The sequence below is a fragment of the Tupaia chinensis genome, unplaced genomic scaffold, assembly GCF_000334495.1.
Source record: "Tupaia chinensis unplaced genomic scaffold, TupChi_1.0 Scaffold140218_1, whole genome shotgun sequence".
In the NCBI taxonomy this organism is placed as follows: Eukaryota; Metazoa; Chordata; class Mammalia; order Scandentia; family Tupaiidae; genus Tupaia; species Tupaia belangeri.
This window is the reverse complement of record NW_006200097.1, coordinates 383,858-406,159: the sequence shown is the minus strand read 5'-3', so window position 1 is coordinate 406,159 and position 22,302 is coordinate 383,858. Positions and strand designations below refer to the sequence as shown.

Here is a 22,302-nt window from a genome sequence, read left to right as displayed (position 1 = left end):
GCCCAATCAATAAAAGAATATAATTTCATATTTCATGAAAGACATTTCTTTCCTTTTTTTTAATTGCAAGATTGTTAGTGTACTTGCCAGAGACAGAGACAGAAAGAGGAAAACTTCCTCAAGAACCCTCAAGGGAGCATGGCCACATGTCAGTCCCTTTTCCTCCATTTCTCCAACCTGTGGATTGGGATTTGGGAATGCATGCATATGCACCTGGTTTATTTTTCAAGCCACCAGTGCCAGGATTCACACGTAGGTCAGCCTAATGGGATCTTGCTCCCTTAACCAGTAGGCCACAGGGCCAGCCCAGGCCAACATTTCTATATCCACTTAGCAATTGTGAGACAAATTTGAAAAATTTAATGTTATGATAGTAGGTATGGTGCCGGATCATGCTTATATTTGAGGTATAAACAAGACTGATTTTGATGATATAATAGAATTTTTAAAAATGAAGTTGGTTCAAAAAATGTATATAGGTATATGAAAGAAAATTGAAGAAAATCTCAATTAGGTATCGTTGTTCCCAATAATCTCTTTCAGACAGATATATAAAATAATATAGAATATATCAATATCCCTTTCATTTAAAAAATGAGGTTTAAGTAATGATATCACTTCATTAGATTTTATATTAGTATCAATTAATGAGTTAATTAACTTTAATTATTTCTTCTAATGAGTAATTGGCTCTAATCTCGCCCAATTAAATGGGTCTCTTTTGGCTGATCAATTCGATAGAGAAGCTCTGCAGGTAGAAAGTATCCAAGATACTCCACTGTTTCTGGGGTAGTGTCATAATGGTAGTGTCCACCTTCTCCGTGATGACTGAAAAAATGAGTGTGCTCCAGTCGCAAGTCGAACCCCTAGGAAGAGAGACAAGCAACCTGTTAGTACTAAAGTTATTTTGATTAGAATTTGTTTAAGAGGAGAACAGAGCACTTCTACTTACAATAATTTTTATTTTACTTTTTACATAGGTTATACATTCATATTATTCCAGATTCAAAGGGTGTAAAAGGATATATTCAATAAAATGTATCTTTGCTTTCTTGAATTCAAAATTCATTCTTTCCCTTGCAGGTGACTGACAGAAGCAGTGTCTTGCATATCCTTCCAGAAATACTTACTTTTATTGTTTTACTCAGATTGCTGTTTACTCTACATGCTGTTCTGCATACTGTTTTTTATTCACCTCACGTTCTTTACACCATGAGATTCCATTGTACGTATATAACAGTCTCCAACTGATATTCACATTATTTCCAATCCTTCTGCTATTATAATAATGCTGTCATGAATAACCTTCTAACTGAACAGTTTACACAGTTATGCACATACGTAAGGATAAAATCTTAGACATACGTTCACTGGGTCAAACGATTATGACCACTCGGTGTTTTGGTAAGTATTTACTTTGAATTGGTCTGTATGATAGTTTTTCCAGGGTGTAGTATTAGATTGTAATGAACATCAAAGAAGATAAGAGGAGACCTTAATCCTAGCTCTCATCCTCGCTGTTATTTAATAATGTAACTGTGCTTTCACGTTTTCAAAGGCACAATTCTGCTCGGCCTAATCCGTAGGGTGGTGAGTCACCTGCTCCTTTACCTTTCAAGGTAATTCTATAAACTCTTCTAGTTGTTAAATAACAACACTTAGAAGTGCCTGATTTTAAAAGAATATCCTAAAAACCAAGCATTATTATTGTAGTATACTGCATTATAAAAGACACAGACTTACTGGGTCTCTGGAGACAAACACTGGCAGACAAACCAAAGGAGCCTTCATTTCATAAAAATGTAACCATTTATTCACCTCTTCATCAGTGTTCAGGGGACAGGAAGAAAATTCTGGGGGCTACAATAAAAGATCATTAAGTAGGTAAACTCACTGAATATTATTTTTTAAACTTTTTAATTTTTTTTTCTTTTTCTTTTTAGAGGTTTTTGCTATAGGGTGCATGCACTCGCCAGAAAGACAGAGAGAGACAGAGAGACAGAAAGCAAGAAATCATCCCCCAGGGGAGATGGCCACACCACAATCCCTTCTCCTCCATTCTTTTCTCAGGATCTTGGGCATGCACGCACACGCGCCTGGTGTGAGTTTAAGCCACCGGGTCCGGGATTGGAACCGTGGTCAACTACATGGGAGTTCAGTGACATAGCCATTACGCTAACTGCTGGTCCCTCGGATTTCCTATGTATAGGTTCCCATACTAATCTTAAATTTCATTACTACTACCAGTGAAGAAAAATAAAAGCAGAGCATCAAAAAGAATAAAATACTCGGGAACCAGCAGTTAGTGTAATGGCTATGTCGCTGGACTCCCACGTAGTTGACCGCGGTTCGTGTCTCGGACCCGGTGGCTTAAAACTCAAGCCGGACGCATGTGCGTACATGCCCAAGATCCCGGGAGGAGAATGGAGGAGAAGGGATTGCGGCGTGACCATCCCCCCTGGGGGGTGATTTCTCGCTTTCTGTCTCTATGTCTCTCTCTGTCTGTCTGGCGAGCGCACGCGCCCTATAGTGAAAAAAAACCCTCTCAAAAAAAAAAAAAAAAAAAGAATAAAATACTTTTGAATAAACTTAGCCAAAAAGAAGAAACATCTGTACAATGAAAACTTCAAAATGTTGGTAAAAGAAATTAAGCAAGACTCCAATTAATGGAAAGACATACTGTGTTTACAGATTGGATAACTTAATATTATTAAGATTTTAATACTATCCAAAGCAAGCTAAAGATTCAATGCAATCCCTATTGAAATCCCAAAGACTTTAGTGTAGATAGAGAAATCCATCCTAAAACTTAGAGGCATCTGAAGTAAAGGTAGAATTCCCAACATATGTTTAAAAATCCTATGGTCCCAAGCACATGCACGCACACATACCCATGCACACATGGGCCCTTACCATAATATGAGTCTTCACTTTTCCCTTCTGAACTATGAAAGTACCTCCCATGCCTACAGGCTTATCTCCATAATGGTTCCCCAGTGTCTGTCTCATGCAAGTCACAAAGTTAAGTTGTCCAGTTCTTCTTTTGGCTTTCACCTCAATGACCTACAGAGGACATAAATATGCATACCACTTGCTAAGTCACAAACTGTTAGATAAATAACTACCAAAGAGAAACACTGTATGAGTTAATGCCATCAAGCAAATACTATTTGGTTAGAGCACCCGGTTCTGAGTTGAGATGCCTCAGTCCTCTTTGATTCTTGATCAGTCACACATACAGACGCATATATCATATATATCACTTATATATAATATAATCTAATAATACATCTTATTCATGTGTTTTGAACTGAGAAAGAGTTATGTGGGCTAAATGCTACACAGAGCTCTAGAGATTTAAAAGAAAAAAAAATTGGGGGAAGAGATTTATGCTATAGGCATGTGCGATCACTGGAGAGAGAGAAACAGAGAGAGAGAAAGTGAGAAACCCCCCCTGAGGGGATGGCCACGCCACAATCCCTTCTCCATTTTCCTATCGGAATTTTAGGCACGCACACAAACCTGGCATGAGTCACTGGGGCCAGGACTTGAAGTAATGAAAGTGCTTCAAGTGCTGTGGGCCATGTGGCAGTCCAGCGACATAACGCCTCTGCTGGACCCCTGAGTCTCATTGTTAACCTCAATGTTAAATATAACTTTCATTTTGTTTGTAGTACTCTCTGACTCTTTCATAACTGGGTTTTTCAAAGAGCTGTGATATAGATAACTCTGGTTTTCTTAGGAAAATCATATTTGGGGCAATAAAATTTCTAATTGTTTAGCTATCTGAGAACATTTAGAGACTACTGTGTTTTTATGGACAAAATCACCTTGCCTGGTTGGCCCTCACTGGCAAAAAGATTAGCCAGTAATGCACACCCAAAATCACGATGTTTTTCACTGTATTTCTCTAATAGGCCCCCTCCATCGGCAGGGTTAATATGCGCAAAGTAACTTCCGTTCACAGGAGGTTTGTTTTCACTCTCTGTTTGAATGACTGCCATGAACTGAAAAGAAAATAAGACAGTTAGTTTATCTTAGTATCTCTATGCAAAGAGAATATTTTGAATAATGGAACAAAATGTTTTGTCAGACTTTCAGACTTTTTATTTCAAGTCCTAATCAGAAAATATTAATATTTATCTAGATTAAATATTTCTTATTAGATTAATAAACTGGAAAAATTATATTAAATGTTTACAGTATTTCCTACAGTGTTTCTATAATATTAACATTTGCTTTAAAATGACTAATTTTCAACTTTTCTCTTTATCTTTTATACATATTTCTTAGATGATATATAGAGAGAGACAGGCACTCCCAACTGGGTCTTCCCACTGAGGTCCTCTCTCAGTCTCAGCCGGCTGGATTGTAAGCTTGTGTGTGCATGCCTGGTGTGCTCAGGAAATCCCAAAGACTTTAGTGTAGATAGAGAAATCCATCCTAAAACTTAGAGGCATCTGAAGTAAAGGTAGAATTCCCAACATATGTTTAAAAATCCTATGGTCCCAAGCACATGCACGCACACATACCCATGCACACATGGGCCCTTACCATAATATGAGTCTTCACTTTTCCCTTCTGAACTATGAAAGTACCTCCCATGCCTACAGGCTTATCTCCATAATGGTTCCCCAGTGTCTGTCTCATGCAAGTCACAAAGTTAAGTTGTCCAGTTCTTCTTTTGGCTTTCACCTCAATGACCTACAGAGGACATAAATATGCATACCACTTGCTAAGTCACAAACTGTTAGATAAATAACTACCAAAGAGAAACACTGTATGAGTTAATGCCATCAAGCAAATACTATTTGGTTAGAGCACCCGGTTCTGAGTTGAGATGCCTCAGTCCTCTTTGATTCTTGATCAGTCACACATACAGACGCATATATCATATATATCACTTATATATAATATAATCTAATAATACATCTTATTCATGTGTTTTGAACTGAGAAAGAGTTATGTGGGCTAAATGCTACACAGAGCTCTAGAGATTTAAAAGAAAAAAAAATTGGGGGAAGAGATTTATGCTATAGGCATGTGCGATCACTGGAGAGAGAGAAACAGAGAGAGAGAAAGTGAGAAACCCCCCCTGAGGGGATGGCCACGCCACAATCCCTTCTCCATTTTCCTATCGGAATTTTAGGCACGCACACAAACCTGGCATGAGTCACTGGGGCCAGGACTTGAAGTAATGAAAGTGCTTCAAGTGCTGTGGGCCATGTGGCAGTCCAGCGACATAACGCCTCTGCTGGACCCCTGAGTCTCATTGTTAACCTCAATGTTAAATATAACTTTCATTTTGTTTGTAGTACTCTCTGACTCTTTCATAACTGGGTTTTTCAAAGAGCTGTGATATAGATAACTCTGGTTTTCTTAGGAAAATCATATTTGGGGCAATAAAATTTCTAATTGTTTAGCTATCTGAGAACATTTAGAGACTACTGTGTTTTTATGGACAAAATCACCTTGCCTGGTTGGCCCTCACTGGCAAAAAGATTAGCCAGTAATGCACACCCAAAATCACGATGTTTTTCACTGTATTTCTCTAATAGGCACCCTCCATCGGCAGGGTTAATATGCGCAAAGTAACTTCCGTTCACAGGAGGTTTGTTTTCACTCTCTGTTTGAATGACTGCCATGAACTGAAAAGAAAATAAGACAGTTAGTTTATCTTAGTATCTCTATGCAAAGAGAATATTTTGAATAATGGAACAAAATGTTTTGTCAGACTTTCAGACTTTTTATTTCAAGTCCTAATCAGAAAATATTAATATTTATCTAGATTAAATATTTCTTATTAGATTAATAAACTGGAAAAATTATATTAAATGTTTACAGTATTTCCTACAGTGTTTCTATAATATTAACATTTGCTTTAAAATGACTAATTTTCAACTTTTCTCTTTATCTTTTATACATATTTCTTAGATGATATATAGAGAGAGACAGGCACTCCCAACTGGGTCTTCCCACTGAGGTCCTCTCTCAGTCTCAGCCGGCTGGATTGTAAGCTTGTGTGTGCATGCCTGGTGTGCTCAGGGAGCTCTCAGAATACGAACTAGGATCTCTCCGTGTGGGTATAGCTGTGTTACCATTGTGTCTCTGCCTGGGCATAAACATTTTTTCTATCTTGAACACTTGGAAAATCATGTTATTTCTTCAAAATAACTTATATGGTCATATATGAAAAAGTTATCAATGAGCAGAATGAAGAAGTCGTTCACTCATCTATCATGAGATGCAAAGAAACAGTGAGTTTTATGCAGTAACAGTATATATTACTAATAAGTGTCACATGTGCCACTAGGTAGTATACAGTAGTAGTACACAGAAAACAGAAAAATATACCATGACTTTTCCCATGACCCAATACAGATTATCATTTAGTACATACAATGTATGTAGCTGTCATGTATGTATTTGCCTAAATACTGGGGTGTAGGACGTATGTTAGTAATAGCTATTAGCTTTCATAGACAGCCATTATTCTACTCTGATTGTTTCCTTTCTTTGATCTGCAAGAAATCATTAACATTCCATTTATATTCTGATCAAAGCTATCTTCAAACTAAGAGCAAAGATTTATGGAGAAGGTAAGAATCCTATGACATAGAAGATAGAAATCTTTTACAATTCAGGGCCGTCAGCAGAATACCCTGGGACCGTGGATTCACCTAAGGCTGAACCTGTACCCTAAGCAAATCTGAAATTCGAGGTTAGTGCTCCTTACAGCTGGACCAGTCAGAGCAGGTGCTATAGCCCCATCTGCATCTGTGTCAGAGCAGAGGGAGAGATGATATCAACCACTTACAATTCATCCAGAAAGAAGGCTTTTACTAGGGCAGTGAAAGGACCAAGACAAACCAATGTCAAATCAATATGAGAAAATAAATATGTATACTGACCTCAGAATTGAACCCAAGAGTCTGAAATGGGCCTGCCCCTGCTCCAAGAATGAAAGCTCCAGGCAGTTTAATTTCTTTGGCAATCTTATTCAGATCGTAAACCTATAAGAGGAACAAAATTTTATTTGAGTCATAACTTACACAGATTCCCTGGCTTTTTATTCTTGAGTTCTTTAACACCTCCTTCCCATAGAAGATTAGAATGGATCTTTTAATAATAAACAGAAGAATCAACTCAAGTTCTCTATCTTCACATGAATGCAAAGAGTGAAAGCATACTTACTTTTTCACGGTTTATAAGAGGCAATAAATAAGGCACACCGCCTACTTCTGCAATTCTAGTTTTACCACAGATGCCTGAAAAAAAAACAAAAGTCTTCTTAGAAGTAGGCAAACATCGGGAACCAGCAGTTAGCATAATGGCTATGTCGCTGGACTCCTACGTAGTCAACTGCGGTTCGTGTCCCGGCCCCGGGGGGCTAAAACTGAAAATACTCCAGGCATGAGCACCCAAGATCCCAAGAGGAGAATGGAGAAGGGATTATGTCGTGACCATCCCCCCTGGGTGGTGATTTCTCGCTTTCTGTCTCTGTCTCCCTCTCTCTGTCTGGTGAGCGCATGCGCCCTATAGCGAAAAAACCTCTCCAAAAAAAAAAAAAAGAAGTAGGCAAACATCTAAGTATAAAATGCCAGAAGATGCTAACTATTAAGATTATATAACTTCTTTTTTCTCATAAAGAGTTTTACAAAATGCAGGAGTTGGGAGATAGAGGCAGTAGGCACTCTATCTTCTTTTAATTACTCATGTCTCCTCTACCATCACAACCCTGCAGGATTGATACAGTTGCTGGCATAAGGCCATAGAAAGTTGCTAATAGGAAAAAAAATACAAATAAAAAAAGGGGACCAGCAGATGGCATAATGGCTATGTCTCTGGGTTCCCAAGTAGTTGACCGTGGTTTGAGTCCTGGACCCAGTTGTTTAAACTCATGCCGGGTGCGTGTGCGTGCATGTGCCTAAGATCTAGAGAGGAGAATTGAGGAGAAGGGATTGTGGCATGGCCATTCCTCCTGGGGAGTAAATTCTCGCTTTCTATCTCTCTTTCTCTCTCTGTTTTTCTGGCAAGTGCACACGCCTTATAGCAAAAACCTCTCAAAAAAAAAAAAAAAAAAAAAAGGAAGTTGCTAGTAGGGTAGGGGCTAGAAAATGGGGCCAACACTTTGAATAAATGGAATATCTGGAGTTAGTCTGTAACACCTCATTCTTTAAAAATTGTTTTTTGAGAGACCAGCAGATGGCACAATGGTCATGTTACTTGGCTCCCACATAGTTGACTGTAGTTCGAGTCCTGGACCTGGCAGCGTATGTGTATGCATGCCCAAAATTCTGAGAGGAGAGTGAAGGAGAAGGGATTGCAGTGTGGCCATTCCCCTGCGGAGTGATTTCTCGTTTTCTATCTCTCTGGCCAGTGCATGCACCTGTAGCAAAAATCTCTCTAAAAAAAAGAATAACTGTTTTTTGAGGCCAGCTCTAAGGTGCAAAAAGAATGCACTGCTCAAGAGAAGCTGGATCCCATATGGCAACTGAGGTATGAATCCTTGTCCAGGTGAGCCTGTAACACATCAGGCACATGCCAAGGGCCCAAAACCAATGAGCCAGAGGACTGGAGGAAGGGGAGTGCAATGTGACCAGACCCTGTGGAGGATGTCACCTCAGTCTCTTACATGTGCACATATATGGTCTATCATGAATAAAAGGAAAAGCAATTTAAAAAAAAAACTGGGTTTTTTTTGAGGGGTGTTTTTTTTTTATTATTATCAGCTAAAATTATTTTGTTTTTCATTTAAAATACTTTGCTCTAGGGTCCAGCAGATGGTGTAATGGTTATGTTGCTGGACTCTCATGTAATCAACTGTGGTTCAAGTCCCATATGCGGCAGCTTAGAATTCATGCAGAGTGTGTTGGCGTGCATGCCCAAAATCCCGAGAGGAGAATGGACAAGGGATTGTGGTGTGTCCATTCCCCTGAAGAGTGATTTCTCTCTTTGTCTCTGGCGAGCACACATGCCCTATAGCAAAAAAACTCTCTTAAGAAAAAAAACAAACAAACTTTGCTCTGGTTGAATGTAAGTTCTTTAGATCCATTCTGGGAAATACTCTTGTCAAAGTTCTTTATAAAAATGCCAAGTAATTAGAGATAACTTTATTTTCTTTTAAAGTTTATTTCCTCCATGAGTGAAAAACACAGAGAGAGCTACAAGGTCTTGATGCTGTGAACAACCCCCATGTTCAATTCCAGAACACGCTGGCACGGTTAAGTGTGCTGTAATCCTAGCTAAGGGGGCCAGAGGACTGCAGCACAGCAAACTCTGTTGGAGATAACTGTCATGTCTCTTTGTTTCCCCCTCTTTCTCCTATCTCTTTAATAAAACAAACAAACAAACAAACAAAAGACAAAAAAAAAAAGAAAAAAAGGAAGATTGTTCAAGCTGTAAAGACCCAAAAGAGCATTCAAATCAAGTCCTCTCATTACAGATACATAAGTGACTTCCTCGGAGTAATGAAATCTGTGTGTGGCAGAGACAGAACTAGGGTCCAAGACGTCTATGCTCAACTTTTTTTTCTTTCTTTAGTCATAGCATATATGTGCGCACTTGTGAGAGTGAGAAAGGTGGGGGGGAGAGATGAGCACCACCACAGGCTGGTCACACCATGATCCCCTCCCCAGGCCTCCAGCCTGTTGGATCTTGGGCACTTGGTGTGCATGTTCGGTGTGTTTCATTTTCATGCTGATGGGGCTGGGGATGTGAGCCATGGTCTCTGAGATCCACCTCCTCTTCAACAGTGCATCACTGCCGTGCCTGACAACATGTTTTTTAATTGCCAGAGAGTATGTGTACCCAGTAGAGAAAGAGCGAGAGAGGGAGAAAGCACCCCCAGTGGAGGGAGGGGGTGATGCCACAATCCCTCCTCCATTTCCCCATCTTTTTGGAATTTCAGCCATGCATAAACACACACACTTGGCATGTTCTTCAAAGGGTTATAGGTATTTAATAGGTGATTCAAATTCAAGGCTTTGAAGATCCCTTCTCATCTTGAATAAATAAATAAAAACAATAAAGTGAGTTTCTAAAATGGGCACTTGAGCAATTCAAAACAAAACTCTAATGTGGTTATCAGGGGTTCTAGACGATTGAATTCCTATTACATAACCGTGCAGTTTACCAAAGTGCATAAAACATAATCTTTCTCTACAACAACATAAAATGAACTTTGACCATTATCAGAGAATGGTGAGTACAGAAATTAGGTATAATTTAGCCTGAGTGCTGTGACAATATCTTTTATGGTATTAATAGATAATTTAAGATCAATAATCTTTAAAAATTATTCTGGCTTCTGAAAAAGATTAGAACTGCAAAAAAATAAAGCTCATGGCAAAACTGCTTACCTTTTACAGGAAAGGTAAATGGCTCCTTAGTCAAATCAGGGCAATCAACTACAGACACCTGGACATCAGCAAAGTTAGTTTTTAGTCCCTTCTGCAAAACTGTAAATACAAGAGAAAAGCTTATTTTCACATTAGGTAAAAATTCAGCCATCACATATCAAATCTTCCCTCAACTTTTCTGTGTCACACTCCCAACCTAAACTTGCATAATAAAAAATGGGGGGGGGGGGACCGGAGGTGAACAAACTGGTGGGGACCAGCAGTTAGCATAATGGTTATGTTGTTGGACTCCCATGTAGACGACTGTGGTTCGCGTCCCAGACCCAGGGGCTTAAAACCCACACCGGGTGCGTGTGCGTGCGTGCCCAAGATCCCGAGAGGAGAATGGAGGAGAAGGGATTGCGGCGTGGCCATCCCCTTTGGGGGGTGATTTCTCGCTTTCTGTCTCTATGTCTCTCTCTGTCTGTCTGGCAAGTACACGCGCCCTACAGTGAAAAGTCTCTAAAAAAAAAAAAAAAATGGGGGAGGGAGTGCTCTATGGCACAGTGGTAATGCACTGCTCTAGAGGGCCCAGATCCCACACGGTGACCACAGTTCAAATCCTTGGTCCAGTCAGCCTGAAACCTGCCAGGCACATGCATGAGTGCTGATTGGTCGAGGGACTGGAAGGAAGGGACTGGGGCATGACCAGACTCTGGGGAGGATGATCATCTCTTTCTGTCTAGCACTCTCTCACACATGAACACATGCACTCAACCATGAATAAAGAGGCGGGGAGGGAAAAGGAAGAAGTGGTCTTATTAGTGACCATAATTAGACATCAGACATAACTACAAAAGAGCATATGCTGATCTCATAAAGATCTCACCACAGGGATTACAAACCACTGAAAATAGGCTGTACTTGGAAGAGGACTTCCTCCATTTTGGGAAGAGGATTCCAAAAATCTACTGAAATGAAAATATCTACACTGTTTAAAAAGTAAGCCATCACATACAACAACTTTAGTGAAGATTACAAACAAAACTATGAGCAAAAGAAGCCAGATACAAGGGTACATACTATACACGTGGCTTCACTCTATGGATTTCAAGAACAGGCTACCAAACCAAGGCAGTAGATGTCAAAACAGTAGTTACCTCTTGGGGTAAGACCTTGACCTGGAAGGTGCACAAAGGAGCCTTCTAGGATGCTGGAAATGTTTGATGGGGATGGGAGTCATATGAGTGTAAACACATTAACATTTATCAATATAAGTGTACTTTACTGCAGTTTTTTAAAAAAAGAACTATTTATTTATGGCATGGTGGCACCCGCCCTATGGCAAAAACCTATGGAGGCTGGAGGATTGCGGCAGAGTCCATCCCTCTCTCTCTCTCTCTCTCTGTCTTTCTCAATGTGCAAGATGGGGAAAAAAAAAAGAATTATTTATTTATTTATTTAATTCCATTTGTTGTTGTTATTGTTATTGTTATTTTAAATTTGACCAGAGAAAAGAAAGAGAATGAGAAAAATCAAAAGCGAGAAAGCAAGCCATCAGGTCTGGGAATTGAACTGCAGTCAGCTATATGGGAATCCAGCACCTTTAACTACCATGCCACCTGCTGGCCCCACTGTATAGATATCTTTTATTCAATAAAAACATAGAAAAGTGTAGGTGTCTCAGTTATAAAATCTAAGAGCAATGTACTTTTAAGGATCAAACATTCTTAAAATGACTGACAGTAGTGTTAGTTGTTACTTTACTGTCTTTTAAAATGAGCCTTGGGGTAGCCAGCAAGTGGCGTGGTGGTTAAGGTGCTGAACTCCCACATGACTGAATATAGTTTGAGTCCTGGACCTGGTAGCTTGCTTTCTCACTTTTTTTTTTCATTCTCTCTCTGGTAAGCATGTGTGCCCTGTGGCAAATTATAAACAGTAAAAATAATAAATAAAATAAAAAATTCTAAAAATAAAATATAATGAGTCTCAGGGCCAGCAGTTACATTGCTACTCTTACATGAATGACCGTGGTTCGAGTACCAGACCCAGTGGCTTAAAGTCTGAGAGTGTGTGCATGTGGGTCTAGGATCCTAGGAGAATCGAAGAGATGGCAGCATGGCCATCCCTTTTGGGGTGATTGCTCACTTTCCCTCTCGCTGTCTCTGTCTGTCTCTCTCCTGCAAGCACATATTCCCTAAAATTCTTAATATTCTTTTAAAAAATAATTATTTCATTTTATTCATCATCATCATTTTTATTATTTTAATTTGACCAGAGAGAGAGAGGGGGGAAATGTAAGGAAGCAAGCCGCCAGGTCCAGGACTCGTACCATGGTCAGCCATGCGGGAGCCCAGTGCACTTAACCACCACACCACCTGCTAGCCCTGAAAAGCTGTCTTAAATCCTTGTTTGAACAAGGTGAAATATGTAAAATTATACACAGAGAAATCTAATAAGCAGTATCACTGGGAGTCATATCAGAAGAGGGAGAAAAGTTTTATTGAGAACATGAAGAATACCCAACAGCATATTATACAGTTAAAGACTATCATAACTGGTACAAAGTTACTGAAATAACATTGTGCAACTCCTTAAGCATCACATGAACTTAAATCTTGGATGACTACAGTCATTTTCATCCTATAAAGTTCATATCATCAAACCACAAATAGTAAGTTTAACGGTTTGGGAAAGAGAGAATTTTTTTTTTTTTGAGAGATTTTTGCTATAGGGTGCATGCGCTCACCAGAAAGACAGAAAGAGAAAGAGAGACAAAAAGTGAGATGTCACCCCCCCAAGGGGGATGGCCACTCCACAGTCCCTTTTACTACATTCTCCCCTCGGGATCTTGGGCACGCACGCACACGCGCCTGGCGTGAGTTTAAGCCACCGGGTCCGGGACTCAAACCGTAGTCAACTACATGGGAGTCCAGTGACATAGCCATTATGCCAACTGCTGGTCCCTGGAGAGAGAGAATTTTAGACACATGCAACAAAAATATTACACACACTGAAACAGAAATCAATTCTGTTATCAAAATCACTATTGTAGGGACCAGCAGTTAGCGTAATGGCTATGTCGCTGGACTCCCATGTAGTTGACCGCAGTTCGCGGCCAGGACCTGGTGGCTTAAAACTCGCTCCAGGTGTGTGTGCGTGCATGACCAAATCCCGAGAGGATAAAGGAGGAAAAAGGACTGTGGTGTGGCCATCCTCCCTGGGGGGTGATTTCTCGCTTTCTGTCTCTATGTCTCTCTCTGTCTGGCAAGAACACGCACCCTATAGCAAAACAAACAAACAAACAAAAAAAAAAAAACAAAAAAAACCCCACTATTGTAACAAGTAAGACATAAATATATCTTAAAATCCTTTTATTTTATAAATATTTTTCTCTGGAATAATTTTTTAAAAACTTTTTATATACTCTAGGGCACGTGCACTCACCAGAGACAGAGAGAAGGAGGAAGAGAGAGAGAGAGAAAGTGAGAAATCAGCCCCTAGGGAGAATGGCCATACCCCAATCCCTTCTCCATTCTCTCAGGATTTTGGGCACACACGCACATGCTCCCAGTGTAATTTTCAAGCTCCTGGGTCTGGGACTTGAACCACACAGTTGGCTTTGTGGGACCCAGTGCCTTAATCTCCACACTACTTGCTGGCCATAGAGTAATTCCTGGAATCCCAAGTTAATGTTTTTATGGGGCCCAGCAGGTGGTGTGGTGGCTGAGAACTGGACTCCTCCACATGGCTGACCATGGTTTGCATCCCAGACCTGGTGGCTTACTTTCTCTCTCTCTTCTACTGTCTTTGTTTTTGTTTTTAAAGAATTATTTATTTATTTCCATTTGTTATTACTATTATTTTTTAAAAATTTGAGTAAAGAGAGAGAGAGAGAAAGGGAAAATGAGTAAGGAAGCCTCTAGGTCCATGGACCTGAAGCACAATGGGCCATGAGGGAATCCAGCACCCTTAACCACACCACCTGCCAGCCCCTCTCTCTCCTTTCTCTCTGATGAACTCATGTGCCGTATAGCAAATTTTAAAATAATAGTAAATAAAATAAAATAAATAAATATATTGTTTTACCTCCAGCAAGTTCCTCTAGACTTGGCATATGAAAAGAAAACTCAGCACAGGCCATTTTCTTTCTTCTTTAGGTGTGAGTTTACACAAATGCTATTGTTGGCTGATTATCGCAAGAGTTCAAAGTGCAGCAAGCGTGAACAGCGATACTCTGGAAATGGACATTAACAGTTCAGTTATATAAAGGGTACAGAAGGGCATTAGGTTTCTGTTTTCACACAGGCATCTGCAGTTTCTTGCATTTAATATTCCAAGTGAGAGATGAACAAATGACCTCTTTTAACAGTGATACTTTAAATGGTTAACATATAAATGAGACTGGCAGGGCCGGCCAGTCCCATGGTAGTTCAGGTGGCTGGATTCCACTTGGCTGAATAAGCAGTTAGAGTTCTAGATCCAGTGAACTGGCAAACAGGAGGGGCATGTGTGTACGCATGTGCATGTGCACATGTGTGTGCATGCCCCAAACCTGAGGGGAGTGGAAAATGGAGAAGGGATTAAGGGACTGAGTTATGACCATCCATTATGGGATGGGAGGTGCTTTCTAAACCACCCTCTCCTCCTGTAAGTGTATACACCCTCTGGCAGAATTGGAAAAAGTAAGGGAGAAAAAAAAGCCAAACCAAGAGGGCACACAGGATTCATTTTCTTTAGCCTTACCTCTGGATTAAACATGCAATCTTCTACTGGTCGGTATAAAGCATGAAGCAAAAGGTACTTCTTAAGGTTTATGAGTAAGTGTTTAATCAGTGTAGATACAATTCTCAAGTATTTCTATAATCATTTTCTACTCTATAGCTGACATTTCAGATAAAAATTACACAAGTGTCTTAGACTATCACTTTCATAAAAGAAAATTTATATGACTAATAGAAATGGAAAGTTTTACAGAATGTTTTGCTTTTTTTTAAAAAAAGAATTATTTAATTTTATTTATTATCATTAATCTTTAAATTTAACCAGAGAGAGACGAGGGGCGGGGAAATGAGAAAACAAGCCACCAGGTCTGGGACTTGAACCACTGTCAGCCATATGGGAATCCGGCACCTCAACCACTCGCTGGCCAGAATGACTTGGTTTTGAAATAGAAATTTTTTACTTTCATTTACAAATAAATATACTTTCTTGATAAGCAGCTTTAATGTTCAGTTATCCTGACAATTTAACCAATTATACTTTGGCATTTTACTGACATATGCTAAGCATACTTTACAATAAGTAGGCATCACACAAAAAGCTTAGTATCTTACCTCAAGTGTTAGATGAGGAGGAGTGCAAACGGAGGGAGGTGAATAAAATGAAGGCTGAGAAATAGTAATATGAAGTGGGCAGGGAATTCCACTCCTAGCCAATCACAACAAGGAGTACAGTACAAACTCTAAAGGGCTTTTCTAAGAATACTGCCCGAGTTCTCATAAACATTGTTAATAGAACATCTGATTACTCTGAGTAGTCTCTGGCTTTAACATGCATATTTAACAAGTAAAAGGTGGTCCTTTGTCAATACTTGAAATAGTCTTCTAACAAAGTGGTTTGAATCCCAGACCCGGTGGCTTAAAACTCTCACTGGGCACATATGTGTGAGTGCCCAAGACCCCCAGAGGAGAATGGAGAAGGGACTGCAGCGTGGCCATTCCCCCCCACGGGGGGGGGGGTGATTTCTCCTTTTGTCTCTCTGTCTCTGTTACGTACCCTATAGCAAAAACCTCTCCAAAAAGAAACACCAAAAAAATAAAAAACTAGTAAGTATATAAATATATGTACACTTATTAGACCTTTACTGATATAAAGGATGTTCTGGGGATTTTCCAAACCACCCTCTAGTTCAGTGATTTATGTAAGCACTCAGAAAACTTGTTATACTTGGGGCCAGCAGTTGGCATGCTGGCTAAGGCGCTGAGATTCCCACATGGCTGACCATGGTTTGAATCCCGGACCTGGCAGCTTGCTCCTTCATCCTCTCTCTCTCTGCCTGACTTTCTCTGGCAAAAACTCATGTGAATAATAATGATAAAATAATTCTTTTTTTAAGGTGGCGTGGTGATTAAGATGCTAGGTCTGGGCTGGCAGGTGGTGTGGTGACTTAGGGCGCTGGACTCTCACGTGGCCAACTGAGTTCTGAGTCTCAGACCTGGCTTGCTTTCTCTTTCTCTTTCCTCTCTCCCCCCTCTTTCTGGTCAAATTAAAAATAACTAAATAAAATTATTAAGAAAAGAAAAGATGCTAGGTGGGATCAGCAGTTAGCATAATGGCTATGTCGCTGGACTCCCATGTAGTCCACCACAGTTTGAGTCCCAGACCTGGCGACTTAAACTCATGCTGGGCGCATGTGCGTGCATGCCCAAGATCCCGAGAGGAGAATGGAGGAATGGAGGAGAAGGGATTGGGGCATGGCCATCCCCCCTGGGGGGTGATTTCTCGCTTTCTGTCTATCGCTTTCTGTCTTTCTGGCAACCACATGCAACCTTTAGCAAAAACCTCTCCAAAAAAAAAAAGATGCTAGGTCTCAAGGCTGACTCTGTGGTTATGCAGCTTAAAAACCATGCCACGTGTTCATGCGTGCCCAAAATTGCCAGAAGAGAATGGAAAACAAAGGGTTGTGGTGTGGCCTTCCCTCCTTAGGGGGTGGTTTTTCACTTTCTCTCTTTCTATCTCTCTCTGGTGAGCTCATACACACTAGGGCAAAATAACTATTTTTTAAATTTATTTATTTAAGTTTGACCAGAGAGGGACAGAGTGAGAGAGAACAAGAGAGACAGAACATGAGAAAGCAAGCCACCAGGTCCAGGACTCGAACCGTGGTTGGCCATGTGGGAGTCCAGAGCCTTTAACCATCTCGCCACCTGCCAGCCCCTAGGGCAAAATATTTTTTAAAAAAAAGTTCTAAAGAAGCACAAAATTTTAAAAAGAAACTAGGCATTTTTTTTTTCTTTTTATGATAGAAAGTCTGTTCATGCATGGGAAAGAGAAAGAGAGAAAGAAAGTCCCCTTGACAAGGTCTTGTCACATTGGGGTCCCTTTCCATAGCCCTCAGCTCTTCAGGATGTTGGATGCCCATATGGGGCTTGTTGTCCAGGGATACCAGTGATCCTGACAAGGTCACCATATGGCTTCCAGTAGTGCAGGGTGCCACAACTGGGCCTTGGTTTCTCTCTCTCATTTTTTTCTTTATGCCAGAGGGCCCATGAACTCACCAGAGACAAGAGAAACAGAGGTAGAGGAGAAAGCACCATCCGCCCTGGGGAATTGTCAAGCCACAATCCCATCTCTCCCATCTCTTTCTCCCTTCAGGATCTTGGGCATGCATGCACACATGCCCAGCATGCTTTTCCAGGAATTGAACCATGACTCTAATAGCCATGGGCTAGTCCTGGGTTTCTGGTTTTTTGTTTGTTTTAATTTTTGACAGCGGGCACAAGTAGTCACTGGAAAGAGACAGACAGAGAGAGAGAGAGAGAGAGAGAAAGAGTGAGCGAGAGAGAGATTATCATACAGTAATCATCCTTTTTGGATTTTGTGCACACATGTACATTTGTCTGGTATGTTTTTTAAGCTGACTTAAACTGCGCAGTCAGCTATGTGGGATCCAGCTGCTGTAAACACCACACCACTGGCTGTTCCCTGCCCCAGCTTTTTAAATTCTATTAATAGGGTGTATGCACTCACCGGACAGAGACGAAGAGGGAGGGAAAATGAGAAAACACACCTCGGGGGATGACCACACCACAATCCCTTCTCCTCCATTCTCCTTTTGGGATTTTGGGCATGCACACACACACCCATGTTTTTCAAGCTGCTGGGGCTAGGACTCAATTGTGCAGTTGGTATCCAGTTGCCTTAACTACCACACCATTAGCTGTCACTAGATAGGTTTTCTTTTTTCTTTTCTTTTTTTAAAGAATTATTTTATTTCATTTTATTTATCCATTTATTTATTTATTTTAGTTTGACCAGAGAGAGACAGAGCAAGAGAGAGAGTAAGAGAGAAAGTGAGAAAGCAAGCCGCAAGGTCTGGGACTAGAACCGCGGTCGGCCATGTGGGAGTCCAGTGTTCTTAACTACCACGCAACCTGAAGGCCCCTAGATAGGTTTTCAGATACACACAAGAGTGGTTCCAGGAAGGCAGCCTTGGGCAGATGGAAGCAAACAATATATATCTATATATATCTATATATATCTATATAGATATCTTTTAAAAGAATTATTTCATTTGACTTTATTTATTTACTTTAAAAAAAAATTGACCAGAGAGGGACAGAGTGGGGTAGGAGGAATGAGAAAGCAAGCCACCAGGTCTGGGACTCAAACAGATAAAACTCAAAGTGGTGGCAGACCAATTACGGCAGCCACACTGATCATTATGTATTGAAAGTACACTGTACGCCAGATGTTACGGAAAACACTTGACATTCTCTTGAAACTTCTCACAATCACAATAGGTAGGTATTACCTTATTTTACAGAAAAGGAAATGGGCCAGAGAGAATATATCATCTCCTGAAAATCAGTAGGCTGTTAAATGGCAGATTTAGAATTCAAAACCACATCTGGAACCCACCATAAAGCTATAACTCATTATGCTATACTATGCTGGCTCACCAGTGAGGGAAAGACACATTTCAGCTCACAGAAAGAATTTGTTCAGCGGTTAGCAGATGGCGTAGTGGTTATTTTGCTGGATTCCCACATAACTGACCAGGGTTTGAGTCCCAGACCTGATTGCTTGAAAATCACGCCAGATGCGTGTGTCCACGCCCAAGATCCCAGGAGAAGAATGGAGGAGAAGGGATTGTGGTGTGGCCATCCCTCCTGGGGAGGTGGTTTCTCACTCTTGCTCTTACTGTCTTTGTCTCTCTCTCTCTAGCTAGTGCACGTACCCTATGTCAAAAAAAAAAAAAACTTAAAAAAGTAAAATTGTGGGACCAGCAGATGGTGTAATAGCTAGTCACTGAACTCCCAAGTAGTTGACCACGGTTTGAGTCCTGGACCTGGTGGCTTAAACTCACGCCAGGTGCCTGTGCGTGTATGCCCAAAATCCTGAGAGGAGAATAGAGGAGAAGGGATTGCTGTGTGTTCACCTGCCCTGGGGGGTGATTTCTTGCTTTCTATTTCTGTCTCTCTCTGTCTTGCTGGTGAGCACATGCACCCTATAGCAAAAACCTCTCCAAAAAAAAAGTAAAATTGTTCACAGTGATCCTCCAGTACCCACAGTATACTTGTGATCACTCATTTGTTTTTTTCTTCTCCGTAGACTGTGTTTTCTTTCTTGCCTTCCAAGTAACTAGCATATGGTGGGTGCTAGTTCAGCCCTGATTATTTATTTATTTATTTTTAAAGAATTATTTAATTTTATTTATTCATTTATTTATTTTAATTTGACCAGAGAGGTATGCACACAGAGAAAGAGGGAAAGTGAGAAAGCAAGCCACCAGGTCTAGGACTTGAACCGTGATTGGCCATGTGGGAGTGTCCAGAGCCTTAACCACCATGCCCCCTGCTGGTCCCCAGCACTTATTTCTTAGTAAATATTTATAATGCACCAAACTCATAAGGCTCTGGGATAGAGCTGGCTTCATGGGTAAGCATTGACTAGGGTCTCACAGGGCCACGTGCACAGAATGGCCCTTTGTTTAATGCTCTGCTGTCACCATTCTGAAATTGTTAACAATTTCAGTATTTCTGAAGTCTGATAGGACAATGAAGCATGAAGTGGACCAGGGGAAAGAGCTGCAGTAAGTGTGTTTTCTCCACTCACATAAAGTATCTGTGATGCCTAGAAACATAGAATTCTGGTGGGCCTACTATGTGCAAGTTCACGGAGGCTCAACGTTGTTAGATTCCCCAGAATGTTGGTAGGATGTGCACTTATTAAGAGGTAAAATAAAAACAGGTGTTTTGTGCAGCCTCTCCACTTTTTCAGTAAGAACAAAACACATAAGCTTGTATGAGCTATAAAATAAATTGTGAAATTTCAGTGATTCTACATGTGTTAGAATGTCCTTACATTTGCATTTCAAACTGAGACTACACAATATAAATAAAACTCATAACATTCATGCTACTCATTTAAAATTTTTCTTTACTTGGAATGGCATTAAACAGCAAGATAAAAAACGCCATGAGGGACCAGCAGGTGGAGTGGTGGTTAAGGCACTGAACACTCCCACCTGGACGATCAGGGTTTGAGTACTGACTCTGGTGGCTTGCTTTCTCACTTCCTCTCTCACTCTCACCTTCTGTTTCTCTCTGGTCAAATTAAAAAAAAAAAAAATGAATGAATGAAAAAATAAAATAAATAATTATTTAAAAAAAAAAACATGAAAGGGGCCCATAAGTAGCACAGTGGTTAAAGCACTAGACTCCCACATGGCCAACTGTGGTTCAAGTCCTGGACTTGGCAGCTTGCTTTCTCACTTTCCCTCTCGCTATGTCTTTCTCTGGTAAAATTAAAAATTCATAATAAATAAAAGAAATAATTTTTAAAAATCGACGAATTGAAAGCGGTACCAGGGAAGAGTTTCTATTTTCATAGCTCTTTTTTTGGAGAGGCTTTTGCTATAGGTTGCGTGTGCTCGCCAGAAAGACAGAAAGAGACAGAGACAGAAAGCGAGAAATCACCCCCCTAGGGGGGATGGTCACTCCGCAATCCCTTCTTCCCCATTCTGCTCTCCAGATCTTGGGCACGCACATGTGCCTGGCGTGAGCTTAAGCCACCAGGTCTAGGACTCAAGCCGCGGTCAACTACATGGGATTCCTGCAACATAGCCATTACGGCAACTGCTGGTCCCTCTATTTTCATACCTTTTATGGCACTTTTTTTCTTCTTTTTGAACTAGAGGCCCTGCATTCCTATTTTGCATTGAGCCTCACAAAGTACCAGGCGATTTGAGCTCCTGGTTATGGTGGTGGCTAAGACAGGTGACAACTGTCTTGGAGCAGAAAGTAATTGCACAGACTGTGGATTGGATGCAGTGGGCTCCCCCCATAATCAGAATCTTTATCCCTGAAATTGTCCAATATCTGGAGCAAAGTTGGGTAGAGACCACATTAAAGGACTGTCCAGTCCTAAAATGGCACTAACTATAAACTAAGCCTAGAGAGATATACTGGTTTATCATATGAAACTAATGTTCTGATTGTGTAAAAAGCACAACCAGTTTATTACTTTGAAAACTGCTTGGGGCGGGGAGGGAAGTCATAAAAACTAACTTAACCTGACTAATCTTACTCGGTAACTCAGGGAACTAATGAGAAGGGAAACTTCAGGGCAAAAAAATCCTCGGCCGTTTTGTATGTGATACAGTAACCAACTCCTAGGAAGGAGACTGGGAGCGAAAGGGGGAACTAACAGAATAAGGCTAAAGGTGAGGAACCCTATGCTCTGGGGTACCGCGGCCTGCAGTACAAAGGTTACACACTCGCAAGCCCTGGTCGAAGGACTTTCCGGTGGGTACTCAAATGCCTCGCTGGGTCCGCCTGAAACACATCTGGGTACCCCGGGAGGCCCTGAGATCCTCCGTGGGCTGGAGAAAGGGGGCGGGCGTGCCGATCCCCGGGGAGGGTGCTCATATTTCTCCGTCTCTCTAACCCACCGTCAGCACTTCCCATGGGCGCCCGGCGGCGACCAGACACAGCTCCGCAAACCCGAGAGCACGAAATGGGGCTGAGAGGCTGTTTCCTTGCAGCTTACTCCGCCTGACTCTCTAGACCCCACCATTTCTTTGAGGTACTTGCCGACGCGTCCTCGACTCGTTCACTTCTCCGCGGGGTCAGGGAGGCCCATTCTCCAGCCACGTCCGCGCCGTCCCCGCCCCCTTTTCGTCAGCGACCCAGGCCCCGCCCATCACTCCGCCCATCACTCCGCCCCTCGCGCCAAG

General features: G+C 41.1%; 1 protein-coding gene across 3 annotated transcripts; it reads right to left on the bottom strand.

The window, feature by feature from the left end:
* Nucleotides 1-528: 528 nt before the first annotated feature.
* On the bottom strand, nucleotides 529-22,252 carry BKGD (beta-keto-L-gulonate decarboxylase). 3 transcript variants are annotated; one of them, XM_027766008.1, is made up of 9 exons: nucleotides 22,160-22,252; nucleotides 14,430-14,577; nucleotides 10,362-10,460; nucleotides 7,195-7,268; nucleotides 6,912-7,013; nucleotides 5,472-5,648; nucleotides 4,555-4,704; nucleotides 1,744-1,860; nucleotides 529-866 (listed from the first exon to the last, which is right to left on the bottom strand). In XM_027766008.1, the coding sequence occupies exons 2-9, from the start codon at nucleotides 14,482-14,484 to the stop codon at nucleotides 693-695; spliced, it is 948 nt and encodes a 315-aa protein (XP_027621809.1). In that variant the 5' UTR covers nucleotides 14,485-14,577; nucleotides 22,160-22,252; the 3' UTR covers nucleotides 529-692. The 3 variants fall into 3 exon arrangements, with proteins under 3 accessions (XP_027621809.1, XP_006162623.1, XP_006162624.1); XM_006162561.3 differs by having other exon boundaries at nucleotides 22,018-22,245; XM_006162562.3 differs by lacking the exon at nucleotides 22,160-22,252 and adding an exon at nucleotides 15,677-15,730.
* Between the last annotated feature and the right edge of the window lie 50 nt (nucleotides 22,253-22,302).

What these genes read in the sequence shown, in the direction of transcription:
- BKGD (XM_027766008.1), bottom strand. Translation starts at nt 14,484, where the DNA reads ATGGCCTGTGCTGAGTTTTCTTTTCATATGCCAAGTCTAGAGGAACTT. An exon ending in ATTTACCTTTCCTGTAAAAG is followed by an intron (nt 7,269 to 10,361) that starts GTAAGCAGTTTT and finishes TTTTTTTTTCAG; the next exon opens with GCATCTGTGGTAAAACTAGA. An exon ending in TGTTTGTCTCCAGAGACCCA is followed by an intron (nt 867 to 1,743) that starts GTAAGTCTGTGT and finishes CTCTCTTCCTAG; the next exon opens with GGGTTCGACTTGCGACTGGA.